Below are 15,804 nucleotides of genomic sequence, written 5' to 3' on the forward strand. Positions count from 1 at the left end.
ATAAGGGAAAGAAGTGAAAGCCAGGAAACCGAGGGAAGGGACATCTGAGAAATTAGACTTACACTGGAGGTTTGCAAAACCGACTGAATGAGAGTGAAGACAAACGATCAGACCTGGAAGACAAGATTGTGATTACAAAATCACATGATTACAAAAGTGATTATAAAAATAAAGATGTCTCGAAAGAGCAAGGGACCATATAAAATAGTCCAACAGTTGCAAGATGAAGAAAACAAAATCAACGTAAGATTTAGCAGGGTCGATGAAAAAAGTAGTCGTCAGCACAAGGGAAACAAAAAACCCTTCTGCAGAAATAAAAGCAGAAAGCTTCCCAAGCGGAGGAAAAGAATTTGACGTATAATAAGTGAAGCACATAGAACTTAAATTAGTCATGACCAAAATAAATCTACACCAAGGCACATCATAATAAAGATTCTAGAAATTGCACACACGAACAGAATGCTAGAAGCTGACAGAGAAAAGAAACAAATTACCTATAAAGGAAAGCTCATCAGAATCACAGCAGGGTTCTCAGCACAAGCCCTTAAGTGAAGGAGAGATTAGAACTATGTATTTCAATTCCTGAAAGAAAATAACTTCCAATCCAGATCGACATACCATGCAAAACTATCTTTCAGAATTAATGGAGAAATAAACTACTTCTGTGACAGAGAACAACCAAAGAAATTCAGGACAAAATTCAACAAAATGTTCTGAAAGATAATCTAGAAATATATAAGGAATACCACAATTCCAAGAATACCAATAGAAAAAAGCATGAGGCAGGGTAAAAAACTAAACAGAAGCAAAAACAAAAACAAAAACAAACAAAAAAAAAAACCCAGAATGAACAGCAGGCAAATAACATTACAAGGATAAGTCAATAAATATCAGTTATAACCATCAATGCGAATGGCTTCAATTTACCAATCAAATGAAGCAGCCCGGGGGCTGCGGCTATAGCTCAGCAGCACAGCATCTGCCTGGCAAGTGCAAGGTCATGAATTTGATTCCTGATACACACACACACACACACACACACACACACACACAAATACAAAATACAAAACCACAAACAAACAGGTTATCAGAAGGGATCAAGAAATAAGATACAACAATATGATGTATGCAGGAATCATAGTGCGGTCAAAAAGAAATTCCTAAGGGCCAGCCAGATAGTTCAGGAGATCAAAGCGCCTGCTTAGGCAGGTGCAGGGACTGGGGTTCAACCCTGGGCATGCTGGCCGCACCCCTGGGGTGTGCTGAGATGGGGACTGAGACTGGACATGGTGGCACGAGCCTATAATCCCAGCACTTGGGCGGCTGAAGACAGGAGGATCACTATGAGTGTGATCTGCATAGTGAGACCCTGTAGACCCTGTACTAATCACATTTTTAAAAAGGAAATTCCTAGACAGAAAGTCAAAGGATGGAAAACAATTTTCCACTTGACCTGAACACAGGAAAAAACAGGGCAGCAATTCCATGTGCAGAGAAGGTGAAACTCAAGCCAATAATGATCAAAAGAGATAAGGAAGCTCACTGCATACTTGTTAAGGGAAAACACCAAGAACAAAAGATTACAATTCTATCTATCTATCTATCTATCTATCTATCTATCTATCTATCTATCTGGCCAGCTCAGCCCAAACGGGAGGCAGGACTGGCACAGAATGTGGTGTGGGGGATTAAACCATGTCTCTGCACGCTTGCCTGAGCTTGCCTAAGAAGGTACTTTAGAGCACTGAGCCATCTCACTGGCCGCATCAGCCATCTATCTTTGACAAACAAGCCAAACACATTCACTGGATGAATGAAAGCCTCTTTAATAAATGGTGCTGTGACAACTGGCTTTCCACATGCCAAAGAGTAAAATTAGACCCATGTCTATCACTATGCACTAGCCTAAAATGGAAATGGATCAAATATCTAAATATTAAAACAGAAACATTAAATCTGCTGGAATATAAAATAGGTAGAACTCTTGAAGACATAGGAGTAGCCAAAGACTTCATGATCAAATCCTATCTTCAGGGTAAATACTATAAACAAAAAGTGGTCAGCAGTGGAATCTCATCTTATTAAAAATTTTGCACAGCAAAATAAATTAAGAGTTTTTAAAAAACCTCCACCAAATGGCAAAAAAGAGAAAACATAGCCAGTTGTTTCTCATAGGATTAATATGTAGAATATGCAAAGAATTAAAAGAATCATACCTCTCAAACCTAAAATTCAATCAAAATATGGACATCTGAGATGGATATACACTTCTTAGAGGGAGAAGTACACATAGCAAATAAATACACAAAAAATACTCGACGTCACCTGGCTTTAGAGAGATGCAAATTAAAACAACACTGAGACTCCGTCTCTCTCCAGAAATAATGACTATTATCATGAAATCAACCAATAACAAATGCTTGCGGGGCTGTGGGTGAAGAAGGGACCCCTCTCTGCTGTTGGTGGGAATGTGGACTAGTACAACCACTATGGAAATCAGTGTGCAGATTCCTAAAAAAAATAGGATTGGAGTTTCCGTTAGACCCAACTGTCCACATTCTTGGTATCTTCCTGACAGAAGAGCACTGTACTAGTGATATATGCATACCCGCATTTATGGAAGCATAGTATGTAATTGCTAAATCTTGGAAGCAGTCCAGATGTCCATCAACCAAGGAGTGCAGTGTTTTTTTTTAATACAATAGGATAGCACTTAACCATAGCAAACAATAACCCTGAAGCATAAGTGAAATAAATCAGCCATACATGTGCAGATATTTCTTTGTCTCTTTGGTGTGAGAAACTGAACATGTATCTGAGAACCAATATGTACAATAGTTATTGTGAAATAAGAAGACATTTCTCAAAAGAAAAAGGGAACTCAGGAGGAGGAAGAGTAGGAGAAAGAGGAAAAGCACTGAGAATAGAAGGGGAAGGTGGAGTCACTTAAGCTTTGCAAATAAGAAAGAGGCAACTGGAAGAAAAGAAGAATCAAGACGCCTCGTGTAGCTGGGGAGACAGCTTAGTGGCATCAGTGCCTGCCTGGCAAGCACGAGGTCCTGAGTTTGATCCCTGGTATCAGGTACAGGCATAAATTCCCTACAATGTATATGTATCAACGAATTCAATAATAAAAACTTTGCATTTCTATCGTATAAGAACAAATGGCTATTTTTATGCCTTTCACTTGCATTTTCAAATGTCAGAATTTTACGCATTCAGTCTTAATGAAGACTACGTGGGCATATTTAAATTCATAAAAGCTCCAAGTATATATCAGAAGCACCGCTTTACTGTCAACGTAGTATGCTCTTTTGTGCCACCTGTGGAACCGATTCCTCTCAACATCATCTCAAAGCTGGAGCGAAGCGGAGATGGCACTGATGAGTCCAGCCACCTGCACAGAAGCGCACTGACCTTCTTAAAGTTCTTGTTGAGGTCAATCAGACCGAGCAGGAAGATGTGATCTCTGGCTCCCAGGAGCAGCCGGCCCCTCTCCTCATCCAGCAGCATGGTCTGGAAGTCCAGTCCGTCCGAGGAGCCCAGGAAGGGGACGCAGCTGTTGGAAAGCAGCAGATCTATGCAGGGACGGAGAGGAGGAAAAGAGAACTTAGCACACTTGCTGGCCTGTGAACTGAAGGAAAGCGCCCCCTCTGGGGAAACCTGTGCGCGGGAGCCCCGTCGACAATTGCAGTCTTCAACACACTCACTTAGAAACAGGGGCAGCACACTGCATTAGTATACACGCTACTTTGTGTATAAAAGTACATATTAATATGGCATAAAACATGTGAGTTCCAAAACAATTAAATTAAAATACTTTATAACCTATTTGCATTCTTAAATTATAATACAAAGTATCTATAATATTTGAAGCTTGATCCAATTAATAAATATATATATATATATATATATATATATATATATATATATATAACAAGTCCACAGTAGTGTCACAAATCTCATACTGTTTCTTCCATTTCTGCTTTTAGAGACAAACCTTCATCTGCAGAGCGCCTGTGACAGCAGAGCCGGGTGCTGAGGGCTCCGCGCTCCTCCCTGCACATGGGTTCTCGGCCAAGGAGCTCACACCGGCAGGTCATCACCACCCACACTGCACAGTTGATTCTTGGACTCAGTGCTAATGTTGCCGAACCATATGGAGTGGACAAAGGGGACAGGACGCGTGTCCACCCTCAGTGTCACAGACAGGGAGGGCCCCATGCCCTGAAGTCCCCAAGCCCTTCCTGTCAGTTCTAGTCTCCAGTGGAGGCACGTCTTTCTGAGGTCTCCATGGTTCTGCTCACTGGGATCCACCACCCACCTTTCCACCTGCTGTCTCGCTCCCAAGCAGGAAGTTTCATCCCACTTCAAGGCTGGACAGCGGGTGCTGGCAGACGCCACAGTCTGCATGTGCCACAGTGCATCTACTTGTTTTCCTACCAAGGGCTGGCTCGTTGCTTCCCACTTCCAGCAGTGAAGAGCAGAGGTGCTCCTGGGTGTGTGCACGCAGGATGTCGCCTTTGGGTGTCAGCTTTCAGCCTCTGCATAGCTAACCACCATGAGGCATAGTTTAGTGGATGGTATGTTTACAGAAAACGTCCAAGCATCGTTCAAAGTGTGTACCCATTTGCCCCGCTCTGCCACTGAACGGGCACTGGCTCCACATCCTTGTCAGTGTGGGCGCTGTTGGTGGTCCAGGAATGAGTGTGACAGGATCTGTTTCCTTCTGACACCGGCCTGGGGCCCCTCTCCACATCCCTGTCACCTTTGGTGAGGTGTCTACGAAAGTTACTGGCCCAGTTGTGAAAAGTGCGTCACTTATTTCTTACTATTGAGGATCACTAGAGGTTGGTGTATTTGAACCACAGTTCCTTATTAGATACGCATATTGCACCTATTACTTTTCAATCTACAGCTTGTTTTTCCTACTTTCATGTTTTGGCGGCATTTAGAGTGATGTTTGCTTTGAATAATTACTGTGTTGCTATTTTAAATTTTCAAGAAGAAGATGTAAACAAAGAGGACCAATCCAAGAGAATAGATCCCAGAAGTGATGACCTGACAGAAATTAAATGAGAATTCGAGAGCTGGAAGCGACCTGGACCTCCCTTAAATTTTTTAAGGAAGAAAGTAGCAAAGCTCACCACCGAGGGCCAGGAAGATAAGCCTGCCTGCTGCACTCAGGGCAGAGAAGGTGCGCTGGGGGGCACCCCTGGAAGGGTACCACACCTGTCCGGAACAGGCGAGCCCCACGCCGCAGCCATGTCGGTGTGAGCAGGCGGAAGCCGAAACCCGAGTATGGTGTACTCTGTGTCGAAATACACAACGAGGAAATCAAATAGGCAGTTGGCACAGTGATTTGCTTTCTTTTCCCAAAGCCTATTGTATTTGATTTAGTTTCAAAAAAATCTGAGGAGGAAAAACAGCTGTAAAAATACTAACTGACTTGGTGCCTTATCACTTCCAGGGGACTTAACGCTGCCCCGATCGATGGCTGAGCATCCTAGCGGGAGGCAGGCTTCGCCAGCCCTCCATGCCCAAGCGGCGTCATGAGGCTCAGGCACCACACAGTAGCTCCAGGTTCTGCGACGGGGCTGGAACAGCCTCCTTCTCCCCGAGCAGTTCATCTTTCTTGCGTTTTTGGCAAGCAAACTTGGTTTTGTTTCCAAGGCTTCATCCACCCAAGTTGGTAATAAGTGCTGAACAAAGCCTGGTAAGCCTGAAGGCTGCACTTTAACACCTTGCATTCGCAGCGACCCTGATTTCAGAGATCAGGAGGTGATACTGGCTGTGCTGAAAGGAACTTCAGGGCTTGGGTTTTCATTGTTTTTCCTCCTAACATGGTCATCAGAAGAACATGATGTTCTTCAAGGATCAGGACCCTTGAGGAAAGAACCCCATGTGTCTTCCCTGGACACAGGGTGTGTGTCACTTCCCGGGTGCGTCAGAGAGGCCTCCTCTGTGCAGCTCACCAGTGAGCACTCCTTGGGAAGAGGACCCCAAGTGACTGCCTTGTTACAGAGCCCCAAGCCTCTGCCCAGCCCCCTCCCCGCCCTGGTGACCCGTTCAGCAGCGCATGCTCTCTCAGCCACGCCCAGGCTGCAGCCCCCTCAGTGGCCCAGGATCTCAGATGCCCACACTCGCTCTGAACAGCACAGCTTTACCAAATGCACAATCTGATTGCCTGGGACATCAGTGAAAGAGGCACAGTACCAATGCATTCTTTTCACTGTAACATGGATGTCTCTGTTGGTGACAGGAGTCGGTGCTGGTGTGACAGAAGTCAGTGCTGGGGTGACAGGAGTCGGTGCTGGCACGACAGGAGTTGGTGCTGGGGTGATGGGAGTCAGTGCTGCTGTGACAGGAGTTGGTGCTGGGGTGACAGGAGTCGGTGCTGGTGTGACAGGAGTTGGTGCTGGGGTGACAGGAGTCGGTGCTGGGGCATGCAGAGCCCTCTGGGAAGCCTGGGCCAAGGCCAGGTTTGACTCTGCCAGGAGCCCTAAGCCCACCCCACCCTGGATCCTCCAGCACAGCTACCCCTCAATCAGGCTGAAGGAGAAGTTGACCCGATGGTCCCACTTCCCCCTCACCCCTGAGCGGAAGGGAGCGGTCATCACTCTGAAGCCAACAAATTTAGAATTCAGCGGCAGACTTCCTCCAGATTTGACCACTGAAGGAAGAAGGTACACATCCTTGACAGCCGCATTTACGGCCAAATCCAGAGCCCAGCGGGCCGACAGCTCTCCCATCTCTGGCATCATCCTGAGTCAGGCTCCTGCATCCTCTAAAGAAGAATGATAAACTACAAGATGGAGGAGAAGGAAGGAGGGAGAGAGTGTGAAGAAGGCAGGTGAGGCGGATGGAGAGGAGCGAAGAGGGGAGGAGAGAGAAAGGGAGAGAGGAGAGAGGGAAAGGAGGGAAAGAGGGAAAATGGAGAGCAAATGTCGAGGCATTTAAAGGCCGAAGTTTGTGAGGAAGAAATGAAAATCAAGTTCAGAGAAAGTCAAATTTAAGTCTCCTCTAAACTACGGAGCAGCATTCTTAAGCAGAGAAAGTTTAAGGCTAAAAGTAGACCCAGGTCAAAACCAAGTCACCTCTGTGAGCCAGGACAGGACATTCCTTTGAGAAATCTTGTCCGACTTGCCCTTTTCTCCTGGCAGCTTTATCACTCAGGCCATCTGAGGACTCGAGAGAGCCAGCCTCCCGCTTCTCGGCAAAGCAAGTCCACAGCTGCGCCTGAGGCTCCCAGTGTCCTTTCCCCATCCGTTCCCCTAAATCCTGCTCGACCCTTCCCAGATCCCAGAAGGTTTCTTCGTGCATCAGCACCCGAACACTTCCTGGAGAGAGCTCACCTGCTTCCCATCCTTCCCAGGAGTGAAGGATGACCTGACTCACCCGTTCCCCACACCAGCTGGGCTTGGGGTCTGGGTCAGGTGGGCGGGGGCAGGGGCAGCAGTAGGTGAGGTGGGCGGGGGTGGGGGCAGCAGTGGGCCAGGTGGGCGGGGGCAGGGGCAGCTGTGGGACAGGTGGGCGGGGACAGGGGCAGCAGTAGATCAGGTGGGCGGGGACAGGGGCAGCAGTGGGCCAGGTGGGCGGGGGCCAGGGGCAGCAGTGGGTCAGGTGGGCGGGGGCCAGGGGCAGCAGGGGTCAGGGGTGTGGGGCAGGGGCAGCAGTGGACCAGGTGGGCGGGGGCAGGGGCAGCAGTGGACCAGGTGGGCAGGGGCGGGGGCAGCAGTGGGTCAGGGGGGCGGGGCAGGGGCAGCAGTGGACCAGGGGGGCGGGGGCAAGGCAGTAGACCTCAGCAGAACGCACCCCATCACCTCGAGGCTCCCTCTGCTGGCCTGGCTCCTCCCACTCCCTAGGGACTCTGCTGCTGCTCTTGCGCCTGTCCCGCGAGGAGCACCTGGACTTTCCCTGGGATTTAACCTCAGGGAATTCATTCGTCTTACGTTGGCCTCCTTTATTTCCAGCAGGTTTTCTGGGGCTTGAAATCATGTGAAATATTTGGGAAATCAAAATCCACCTACGCAAAAGTGCCAGCTGCTCTCCACGTGTGTATTCAGAAAACCAGCTAACTGCTCAAGTCGCTGGAGGCCTGCAGAACACATCAGTCAGCCTGGTAATTCCTGCGAACGACTGCTCCACAATTGCAAGCGTATGCACGTTGTCCTTAGGTTTTCTGGGATGAAATATCTAATCTGAACCATTTCCTTTACATTCAAGGCCAAGCCAAATAGAACAACAAAATTCAAATTTTCATTGGCTTTTTTGCACTGGAAATTTGGAGACACCTCATGCTTTAGAACATTATTACATCCATAATAAATCCGATGCTATCACACCAGGAAACATAAATTAGAAACAAATGAAGTGTCTGAGGTCAGCAGGCTGTGCTCTTCCCGGGGCAGGATGTGAGCTGGAGTCCGCTTGTTTCACATTGCCATGTTTTCATCTCCACCCCTACTTTTAAGTCTCAGGTTGATCCTTCCTTGGCCAGTGTTCAGTGAACCTCGTGCTCTTGTGAGGTGCATAATTTAGAATTAGGAGTCCTTTCAAATTCATACTTTCAGAAAGAACAATTCATCTTAAATTTTTCAGAGCATTGATATGATTGTTAATTTCTTACACTGACCTAGAAAAAGACTAGCATATGCATATTACTTTGACCAAAAACCAATATCTTGATAGAATAAATTTGGTGAGAAATAGTTAAATGTTACTTCCAAGGAAAATTGCTTCTACTGTGTCAGTTATTTTTGGGCTCTCATGAAGATGTTTAGAATGCCTCCTTCCTCAAATTTCAAGGAACTTTTAAGCTCAACATTTGATCACAGGTGAATAAGGGTTTATTTCAATCAAGTCTATGAACTTAATTTTAAACAGACCCGTGCATCATTGCTTAACGTAAGAGCTACTGTAACTCTAAGTAGCAAAACAAATTTGAAGATAAAACGCAATTCCTTGAGCTAAGATCACCCCCAAATAATCTACAGAACAGTGGTGAGGAGTACTTCCCGAAAGATAATTTTTATAACCATTACAATTTAGGTATGCATTTACATGAGTCAAGTAAGATCTGCAGACCAGAAATAATATGAAAGGCTCACATGAGCCCCTGAGCCCCTTGAGAAGTGCCGGAAGCTCTCTACCCACCGATCCTTGACTGCGCCTTCTGTTTTTCCTAGAAATTGTTTAAATTATGTCCTCACTACCGGTATGATGAAATTAAGAACAAAATTACCATATTCTATTTATCATGTTAAGCACTCTTTTTGGTTAAATTTAAATTCCACTAATTCAGGAAAATTTCATTTTGGCTTTTCAGGGAGAACCAACAGATAATAATCACCTGTAAAACCTCTGTCGATGGTGTGAAGCCGTGGCCCACATGCTACAGCTTGCTACTTGCTGTCACTGAAAACTAAAATGTGGCTGCTCTAGGTCTCCACATGAGGATGCCTGACCACCGGGTACCTGTGCTCGGAGAATTTGCGGCACAAGTCTCGAACACTCTGATGGGGAGACACCACCGCCCGGAGCCAGCCCCTGCCCTCCAGCAGGCTCACTGCAGCCAGGCGTCAGCCGCGGCTCCCATCGCCCTGCAGCTGTATACATCCCCACCTCCCGCCCTGCGCTGCTAGTTTTCTCTGGCCGACCTGACACACTGTTCAGGTGCTTCAGGCGCCCTGCATGCCCTGCCACAGCCCAACCTGCTTGCCCCAGCTCTGAGGGACCTAGTGGCGGGCACAGTGCTTTGGGGTCATTTCTAGCGCTCCTTCTGTATCCTGCACTCTGCCCTTTAAGTAGCAGCACTCGCTCTGGGGCCCTGGGCCCCCTCACACCAAACCCAGCTAAGCAGAAGCCTGCAGACCACGCGACCTACACTGTGTCCGCTCTCCCTCCTTGGGCCGTGAGCCCTGCCACATAGCTCCTCTCCTCTTCCACACGACCTAGGGGGTTTGCAGGGCACCGCACCCCATGTGCCTCCCCGACTTAGGAGGTTTGCAGGGCACCATGCCGCATGTGCCTCCCCGACTTAGGAGGTTTGCAGGGCGCCGTGCCGCATGTGCCTCCCCACTAAGCCCCACCTCATGGCCCTGCTGGTGCCATTTTCCCCTTAACTTCAAGATAATGAGGTCAGTTCCAGCCAGGATCCAGCCCTTCCAACACCAGTAGGTATTTCATTCAGGAAAGTTCAGGCTTCCTCCAGTGCTCCAAGGTCAATTCCATACTCATTTTTTCTAAGTTCTTTAAACGTGTGGTTTTATTTATATTACGGCATGAATCTTTCTGCAAGTAGTTTGTGTACCCATTCTGATGTTTACAAAGCCTACAGCCCCTGACAGGTAAGAATGATTTCTAAATCCCTGCTGCATTTTAGCACCATTTCTTAAATACAAGGAGTCTAATAAAGGCTTAGCTAATGATTGTGAAACTAGAGTTTTGTAACCCAGGGCTTACATACAGCCACATGAACGCCAACTGTGTCTAACACTTCGAAGTCTTGGGGTCCTGCTGTGGTGCTCCTGGGCTCCTGCTGGGGGCCAGAAGTGGGGAGCCTTCTCACCAGAGCTCTGTGTCCCCCGCTGGGACTCTGCTCTCCTCAGATATGGACCTCCTAACAAGCTCTCCAGGACGAGGCGCTGCTGACCCCTGAGCCACACTTGGAGAGGAGACGCCGCCGAGGAACCCCACCCTCAGGCTGCCGCAGTGCGAGGCTGGAGCCCTCCTTCCCTCCTGCTAGCCGTCTTCTCAGGCCCCTCAGACACCACGCGCGTTCCTGTAAGCTGCTTCTATTGTTACACTCCAGCTAGACCAAATCTGTACATTCCTAACTAATTGCTTTCTAAAGGTTAACATCGATGAAAACGTAGCTTAAATCAGTGATATACAACAAATAAAACCCCCTTGGTCTTCGAATACCGAAAGGGGCCCCACGCTCCTGTAATATGCATTCCCTTGGAAGGAGGATGCACAGGCCAGGGCTTGTTACAGGTTCATTCCTCTTATCTGTGGCGACAAATTTCTGTCCAAGAAAACTAAATACGATTGCATTTTTATAGACGCCCTGTGTCCTTCACATCGTCGATGACACGTCGCGTGTGAGCTGTGCTTGGATCCCGCCGCAGCCTTCTTTCTGGGCTCCTTGCTGCTGCTGAGCACAGCAGAGGGGACTTAGTGTGACCTGAGGAAAATCTAGCTTCCAGGAGAGCCTGGCTTCCCACCGGCCTGCCAGGACTTCTCATGCGCAGGAGGAGCCTGGGGAGAGACAGCTCAGCTGCAGGCCTCTTTTGGTTTTAAGTGCGAATTTCTTTTATATTTTAATGTTTAGCGCCACAGAGCCAAGCCTGCTCCCCAAGAGTTTGCCGCCCCCACTGCCCCGCCCCCCCAGCTTCCCCCTGTGGCTCCGCAGTCACTGAGGCCTGCTTCTGGGCACGGCTCACTGAGACGTAGTCAATACACCCGTGTATGCCTATCTTTCTCCATAAGTAATAGAGCACTGCAGTCGTAACTGATGCGGCTTTTGAGTTAAGGTGAGGCAGTATATTTAAGAGAGTCTTACAAAAATACAAACCCCAAAAATACAAACATTACCAGCTCTTAAAAACCAAAGAGGCATTTGTCAAATTTTCTGTTAAAAATGACGTGCTGTTACTCTATAATTTATAGACACTTACACTGAAAGAATCTCAATGTGAAATTTGGTTAAAAAACCCCAAAGAATTAGAGTCAAATTTTAGGTAAGTGAAGTTATAAAATAAGTTACACATAAATACATTCAACTCCTTGATAATTTATAGAATGTAAAACAGCTGCACACAAGATCCATTCAAAAAGAGCCTTTTCAATCAAAACATAGCTGACTGGGTTTAATACCGATATACTTGTTTTCGTTTAAGCTCTGGTCTTTGCAAAGTCACTTGTGGGTTTGGGCAGGGTTAGAGGCGAGGCCTAGGGGTCTCATGGGCTAGGGGTCCCCAGGCTGATCAGGACGGCAGCAAGGAGTGTCAGCGTCGGCGACATCGCCTGCCTGTCCACCCCAGAAGGTCTCTGTGTGGCAGCTGCAGGGCAGCACTGCGCTGTGGTCACCTCATGTTCTGAGCCGACGCTGCAGTCTGCAGATGGCTGTCACCCAGCGCAAGCGAGAACAGCGCTCTGTGGTGTCCAGTGTATTTTAATTATTAAATAATAGGGATGGGTGCCATAAATTTTAATATAAACTCCACAAAACTGAAAGAATAAATTACAGTCCAATCATCAGTTTTCTGTGTCTAGTTATGTAATTCTAGGATCATTGAGTCTCTTTGCAGTTTTGCTTTCCAATCCTTATATGTCAGTTTTCGGAACACTTCCAAGGGGGAGTAAGCTGTGTAATGCAGCGCCTGCTAGCTGCCTGAGGCTCGGAGTTCAATCCCCACACCACAAAATGGGAAAAGCTCGTGGGGTTTGCAGCCCCTAGTGTGGTATCTTGCCCGAGCCAGTGCCTCGTTGTCATGAATTAGGTCCACGTGGCCCCGAAAGTCTCAGCTGCCGGTGTGGGGCTGTGGAGGTGACCACATCATGAGGGTGGACCCCCACTGTGGCTAATGCACCGCTGGGCCCCCAGCTGCAGGTGCCCTTAGGGGCCAGGGATGGCTGGGGTCTGTGGGGGTCACCTCCAGGGAGGGTGCACCTCCTTCCACGTCCCACCCAGCAGCAGCCCTCACCTGGCTCTGCACCCAGGTCCTCAAACCTGGAGCCCACCCGCCATTGCACACCTGAGTGACCACAAAGCTCATGACTTGCTCTGGGTTTCTCTGTCCCCTCCTGTCCGGTGTGTGTTTGGCACAGAAATCAGAGTGAATCCTATGACAGGGAAAGGTTAGAGCAGGACACACACGGGAGCTGCTCACACGGCACTCAGCCTACCAGGCAGGTTTTAGCCATGGCCACCGGCTCGCTAGCTGTTCCACCAGCCTCCTGCCCTGGCCCACACTGATTCACATAGGAGCCAGGGCTGCATGGGCACCCCCCTCTCCTCAAGGCCTCTGCACTTGAATTCGTTCTGTCAAATTATTTCAGATTTCAGCACGACCTGCCACTGCCCTTTTTGTGATTAACTGTGAGAACACCTCGCTCCCAGTTCACTTCTTCTTCCCTGACCACATTTGACTACTTTGCCTTCACCAGTATTTGTGTCCCCTTTCTGGTTTATTTTTCTACATAGTGCCTGTCATCTCTTACCTGGCTAGCTAATTTTCTGTAGATGATCTGGGTTTCTCTATCAGATTTTTTTTTCATTTGTGTATTTGGTACAGGGTTTCCCGACATAGCTCAGATTTGTAGTGATCCTATTTTTAGCCTCCCTAGTGCTGGGATTACAGGTGTGTGTGCCGCCACATCAGAACTCTGACACCAGCTTAGTGTACCCTGGGGTGGGGGCTGACATAGCATGAAGGACCAGGGATCAAACCCTGGAGCCTGCATTTGCCAAAGCAGGTGCTTAGTCCACTGAGCTAGCCCACCGACCCTCTACTAGAATTTGAACTGCATTGTGCAAGGGATTTTTGTCTCTTCTCTCTGCTGACAAGTGTACTAATTATATTAGGCATCCAGAGACTTTTGTTATGAGCTATGGACAGCTAAGTGTTACCCAGGCTGCAGTTAGTCTGCCCTCACACCCATGTGGAAGTACACGCGAGAAGCTGAACTACCGTAGTAAGTCCATCCAAGCACAATGCACCTGCTAAATTAACCTATTAGAGGCTTGTCATGTAAGCTAAAACACCAGTGTGAGACACTTTTTACTGTGGAACTGGGATCTCCCTCACTCGATCCTTAGGGGCGGAGATTCAGCGTAGGTTTTGCCATTGATTTAAAAACAAAAAGTGTGCACTTTGATGACTTCACCTAGTCTGCAGTCCTGGCGATTTCAGGACTTGCTTTAATGTGTTGGGAGGGTTGTCTTCACCCCACGATCACCCGGACCAAGAGTGACAGTGACCTTGCTAGCCAGCCACGCTCAGGAGCCACAAATCCATGCTTGCCTGTAAGCGAGCAAAGAGCAGGGACACTAGGGAGTGGCCTCACACACTTGCCTCCATGAGCCAATGTGGCCCAGCAGACACAAACCAAGAGTGAGATAGCCCCGCAGAGAGGAGCAGCCCCCTCCCCATTCCTAGCGGCAGGTGCGCCCTGGCGTCTGGTGCCAGGCCCCCTCAGCCCCTGCTGAAGGGAGACAAGACAGACTGAGCAGGACCTGGGAGACAACAGCCCCGACGCCTGTGGAGGAGACAGCTAAAGCTCGAGGTCAGGTACACTGACTGGTAAATACGTGAATGCGTGGATTGATCCGGTCATCAGACATTTCTCACGGGGAACCATTCCAGTCAATGAATTAAAGGAATGATTAAAAATCTAAAAAGGGAGTCAGGATTTTCTTGTCAATGAGAACATATAAACTTTTGGATTTCGCTACCATTAGAAGTTAATGAAAATAACATATTATAGCACTACCAAAGAAGCAAGGGTGAGCCCTGCAGTTCTTTTAGGTCCTGGTACTTCCGTTCCTAAATATGTGCAGTCTCTCTCACAGATCTTAAGAGGTGGCTGGAGCCCAGGTCCTAAATTCATACAGATAACGTGCATGCCACATCGTGGCTCTGCCTCTGACGGCTTCATGCTTCTGGATGAGCCCCTCGGGTCTCAGTCATGCGTGTCTGCCCTACTTAATGTGTTAAAGAGCCTTCACGTCACTGAACAGCCTACCCCAGTGAAATCCAAGTAGAGATGCGGGCCTGCTCTCCCTCTTGCCTGCTAATCTTCCTAGTGCTTACCACTCTTCGAATGACCTTTGCGGATTCATTTTTATCTTCTCTGTTTATATGCCTAGAAAATAAATTCCAGGGGATGGGGACTGCCCCTTGCCCACAGCAAGGTGTGGCACCTCGCGGCTTCCCAGGACCACACTGGTGGCTGCACACCTGACCGCTGTCCACCCCGTGGCTGCCTTGCGCCCTCCAGTTCCAGAGTTTTCCAGACAGGCAGCACTGCAGGCTTGTCGCTCATGGTTTTATAAAAATCCCTCATACTCTCTGGGTCTATAACGATGATGGTGAAACAAAATTATCAGTTGCCATGAAATGGAAATAGCTCATTTCTAAAAAGCAATATTTTTATAACCACATTTCCACTACAAAGGGCATCATGAAAAGCTCAATTTGTGGGGCAGGATGCCGTATTACACGAAATCTGAAGATGTGGGACGTCCTGACCTCTGTGATTACATTCTGATCATTCAAGGAGACCAACGCATCAGTGTGCAAGAGCACAGAGCGCAGACGCGACCGGAAGGAACCTCCAGCTCACGGGGGCCTCGAGCAGGAGCCTGTGCGCACAAGGGCCTGGGCGCAGCCCTCATCAGGCTGTTCTTTGGGTAAGATGGTATTACAATCCTGCTGAAAACTGCCTTGCGGCTGCCCACATAGCTAAGGCTGTGGTCGTCTGTCCCTCCTGCCAGTCTCTGAGGAAGCAAGAATCATGGAAGCAGAGAAAACCAAGCTGATTCCCAGTACTCAAAGCTTAGTTATTATTCATAACAAAGTCACCTACTCACCTCCACATGCCACGACTGTTTGGCAGTGCCCAAGCTTGGGCTTTAGGCCCGCACCGTACCCTGGTCACCCCAGGCTGCTGCTGCCTGGCTGGGCCCCACAGCCGAGCCCACAGCCGAGCAGAGAGGGCTGCAGCGGTGCCTGGGCAGCGGTGCCTGGGCTGCAGTGCCCACCCATGCAGCAGGGGGCTGGGCAGCGGTGCCTGGGC

At 48.4% G+C, this 15,804-nt stretch overlaps 1 protein-coding gene across 1 annotated transcript in view; it reads right to left on the reverse strand.

The window, feature by feature from the left end:
- The window catches only part of Sema3d (semaphorin 3D), a 170,119-nt gene that overhangs the window by 84,712 nt on the left and 69,603 nt on the right, over positions 1–15,804 (reverse strand). The window contains exon 3 of the mRNA XM_004639275.2: positions 3,418–3,578. Coding sequence (XP_004639332.1) covers positions 3,418–3,578 — 161 coding nt within the window. The remainder of the gene's footprint in view (positions 1–3,417; positions 3,579–15,804) is intronic.

The sequence above is a fragment of the Octodon degus genome, unplaced genomic scaffold (assembly GCF_000260255.1).
Source record: "Octodon degus isolate 3935 unplaced genomic scaffold, OctDeg1.0 scaffold00108, whole genome shotgun sequence".
In the NCBI taxonomy this organism is placed as follows: Eukaryota; Metazoa; Chordata; class Mammalia; order Rodentia; family Octodontidae; genus Octodon; species Octodon degus.